At 35.5% G+C, this 3,618-nt stretch overlaps 1 protein-coding gene across 2 annotated transcripts; it reads right to left on the bottom strand.

Moving 5' to 3' along the window:
• Window positions 1-206: 206 nt before the first annotated feature.
• Window positions 207-3,210, bottom strand: LOC112010644 (protein NUCLEAR FUSION DEFECTIVE 4). Of its 2 annotated transcripts, XM_065763067.1 has the most exons (3): window positions 1,994-3,210; window positions 1,393-1,801; window positions 207-926 (listed from the first exon to the last, which is right to left on the bottom strand). In XM_065763067.1, exons 1-3 carry the CDS (start codon window positions 2,373-2,375, stop codon window positions 452-454), a joined length of 1,266 nt encoding a protein of 421 aa, XP_065619139.1. In that variant the 5' UTR covers window positions 2,376-3,210; the 3' UTR covers window positions 207-451. The 2 variants fall into 2 exon arrangements, with proteins under 2 accessions (XP_065619139.1, XP_065619138.1); XM_065763066.1 differs by having other exon boundaries at window positions 1,393-3,210.
• Between the last annotated feature and the right edge of the window lie 408 nt (window positions 3,211-3,618).

Genomic DNA, 3,618 nt, shown 5'->3' on the forward strand with positions numbered 1-3,618 from the left:
TAATTCTGAAAAGTTTTCCATAGACTACATAAAAAAATAATAAAATTATAAATAATAATTAAAAAAAAGTTTGGAAATTATTTCAAAACAAATCAATCCTACGATTGATCAAATTCTATATGACATTGTCCAACTACATAATTTATCTCCTCTTCACTATCATGTATTAAGGGTCTCAAACGAGGCCCTATCAAGAGAAGAAAGTATTACATACAAATATTGAATAATTTCACTAGTGATATATCTTCCATGTCTACAAGAGCCATCCTAACATTGTCATTGTCAAAATCTTTGCTCAGAACATCTCTCTCTCTCTCTCTCTCTCCAAAATTTAGTAAAAACAAGGAAAAACTTCTTCATTTGTGGAAGGGCCTAAACAATAGTACACAATTGACATATCTGTACAAGTTAGTGCCTCTCCAACTCTCTATTTGAACCTAACCACAACCCACTAATACAGTTGTGTTGATATACGGTTCTGTTCAAAAAGGTCATAAGCATGTCTGGTTCTAAAAAATAACAGCATACTACAAACTAGTCCCAGAACTGACATGCAACCCCATAACAAAAATGTTAAGAAATAGCACTGCCTCCCCATACACACTGCCGAATCAGACATTAGTACGTTTCCTAAGCCAGGGCTTATGTTGGCATCATAGACTAATGCAGCAAGATATCCATATACAAGTGACCCAACTGGGATATTGGTGATGAGAATGTTGTGGTTGACGCCTACGCTGTTAGGTCCAAACAGCTCGGACGTAATTGATACAGCAGCAGCAAATATGAATCCAGAGCTCAACCCAACCAGTGCAGTGCCAACATGCAGTATGACCGCAGTGTCTGAACTTGCTAGCAAGAATAATGCAATTGGGGTTGGCAAAAGTGCAATGGTCAGCCATCCAGTCCTAGCAAAATAGAACTTTCTGCACAAGTAATAATTTGTTAGTGTTGTAAAATATTGGTTATTATGCTACATCTTCTTAAATTTTTTTACAACATTTTAGAAACTTCAATTAAGTTTGACAACAACACATGCATTGATCCTTTACATTAGTATCTCATTGTGTTAGGATCCTCTCCATTTGAAATGGATCCATTTCATTGTTCAAATTAAGAAACTCTGTACACCGTCAAATCTAAGAAATAAAATTTTAACCGTGAAGTAGAGCGGAATCTGTTCTATTAGATTATGGTCAAAACTTTAAAATGCAAGCATAAGCATTATGCAGACTCCATGTTTTCTCTCTTCCTAATGTTCTTTTCTCTTCATATTTTTCGAAAATATCCATTGAAATAAGGACATTGATACTAGTCACCGTGCATTAGTAGTCATTCATCATCAATCTATTTCCAAAAGCACAGTAAAAAGTAATAGTTGTGATTACTTACGCGCGTATGTAGTCTGGTACTGCAGAAAGCAATCGGCCAAAGAAGGAGAATGATGAATAGAGAGTAAGGAGGGTGGTAGTATTTGAACTTTGTCCCAATGACTGTGCTATCTGTCCTAGATTGTTACTATACACAAGGCCAATTGTGCCTCCACAGAAATAAGCCAAATAGTATAGCCAAAAATCGAACCTACGTACAAGCACTCCAGCTAGGTGTTCTTGCCCAAGCATTGCCAACTGATCCCTAACAAGCATTCCCTGACAACATCCTTCAATCTCTCCAGTTTTCTGTCTGGTGATTGCAATCATAGATCCATTATCACTTAAGAGATGAGTGAGTGATCCATTTCCAATAGGGCCAATACTACTAGCATGACGTGAAAGGAGCTCCTTATGAAGCTCAAGATCATCTGCATCAACAAGATTGAAGCCAGAGCCGTCAAAGTGAAAGCTAGAATGAATGGTACGACGGAACCAATTTTTAGCATAGACAACGCCAGGGATACATAGAGGGAAGATTAGTAAGAAAATGGCTACACTAAGGAGGATACGAGCTGTTGTTAAATCAGTTGTGGTAGAACCAAAGATAAGAAGGTAAATACCGGTAACAACTGCTAAGAAATTCAAAAGGAGAAATATGAGGGAGTCATGGCGAACTGCATCAGGTGGAAGAGGGTCTAGAGATGGTTGGCGAAGAATTGGTATTACTGATACAACAGAAGTGAGCAGAGGAATGAGGGCATTCAAAAGAAGATATAGTGCATCAGATGAAGGATCAATTGCATTGGCAGCAAGAGCGTATAAGGCTGCACTTACACCATTGAAGCTTACTGTCAGTGAGATGGCAAGGGGCCGATTAGCAGGAAAGTTTTGATTGCAAAGAACAAAACACACAGTGTTGAACCAGCAGATGCTACACCCAGCCAACAAACAGAGAAAAAAGACCTGAAACAAACAAGTTCCACAATGGAAAAGATTTATCATTATCAGAGGCCACAAACAACATATTTATGGTGCTAGTGTATTTGTCAATCAAATTTGAGTTAGCAACAACATAATTGGAATACAGTATGATTGCAAAAAAATTTCTCACTAATTATTAGATGGGTTAAAATCTTGCTCTAGCATGAATATGCAATTCAAAAATTAATAATTATATTTATGTGCTTCCATGAAAAACATCGGTCAATGGTGCTCATTATAATGATCACTTTATTGGATGTCATCTAAACGACTGATAATCACACTAGAACAGTTGTTAATGTTGAAGATATGCAAATTAATAAGATTGCAGTAATTGTACACAAACAAAAATACTTCACACTTCATTAACTATAGTATGTCATGTGTCTGGTCCGATTCCATGAAAAAAAATTCCATATTTAGTAGTTTGTTTAGAAGTTTGGAAGGCGAGGGGAGTAAAGGTTATGACGGGAAAGGAGAGGAGAGGGAACAAAAAATAATTATACCTTCTCCTTATTTGGATATTCCAAAAAATTAAGTAAAAGGATGATGAATAGATATAACTCCCATTTGTTTGCATTTTTTTTTTTTTTAAGAAAAAAAGGGAAGTATGATGAAATGATAAGAAAGTAAGAAACCATATAAATTGACATCTATACTACTTTTTTGTTGGATTTAAAGAAATCGATCTAAATTGACATTATAGAGATGCAATTGATAATTAAAATTTTTTAATATATGTGAAACCTTCCTCTATTAATTCTTCCAATTAAGGGAATAAAAAATGAGGAGTTTATAAGGGGTATCTTACCCTTCAAAATCCCCTCAAACTCTTTTCCCCTCCTGCCTCTAAAAAAAAAAAATATATATATATATATATATATAAACAAGGTTAATTAAACACCCCCATCTCCTCCCCTCTCCTCCCCCTCCATCCAGCGACAAAGTTAATTTTCTTATCCCTATCTATGATATCTTTTCATTCTGAACTTGCAAACAAAATGCCAAGAATGGTTTTTGTGTATCGGAGAGAAAATGAAGAATGGAAATAGTTTAAGAGTCTGAGAAAAAACTGTTCTTTATCTTTCTTTTTTTATACATTGTGCGGATTGAAAGTTAGTCCATGTTTGATGAATTATACAGAAGTCAAAGTAATCAGAAACAAAAAGGGAGTTGGAAGGACTCAAAAAACGATAAGAAACACCTGGCTGACAATCACATGCAATCTCTGTACCTTCAGATTATTAATTCACTTAGACATGGA

The sequence above is a fragment of the Quercus suber genome, unplaced genomic scaffold, assembly GCF_002906115.3.
Source record: "Quercus suber isolate HL8 unplaced genomic scaffold, Cork oak 2.0 scaffold_490, whole genome shotgun sequence".
Classification (NCBI taxonomy): domain Eukaryota; kingdom Viridiplantae; phylum Streptophyta; class Magnoliopsida; order Fagales; family Fagaceae; genus Quercus; species Quercus suber.

Coding starts and splice junctions, on each gene's coding strand:
- LOC112010644 (XM_065763066.1), bottom strand. CDS start 2,375: ATGATAAATCTTTTCCATTGTGGAACTTGTTTGTTTCAGGTCTTTTTT. Junction 927..1,392: donor GTACCAGACTACATACGCGC/GTAAGTAATCAC, acceptor TTACTTGTGCAG/AAAGTTCTATTTTGCTAGGA.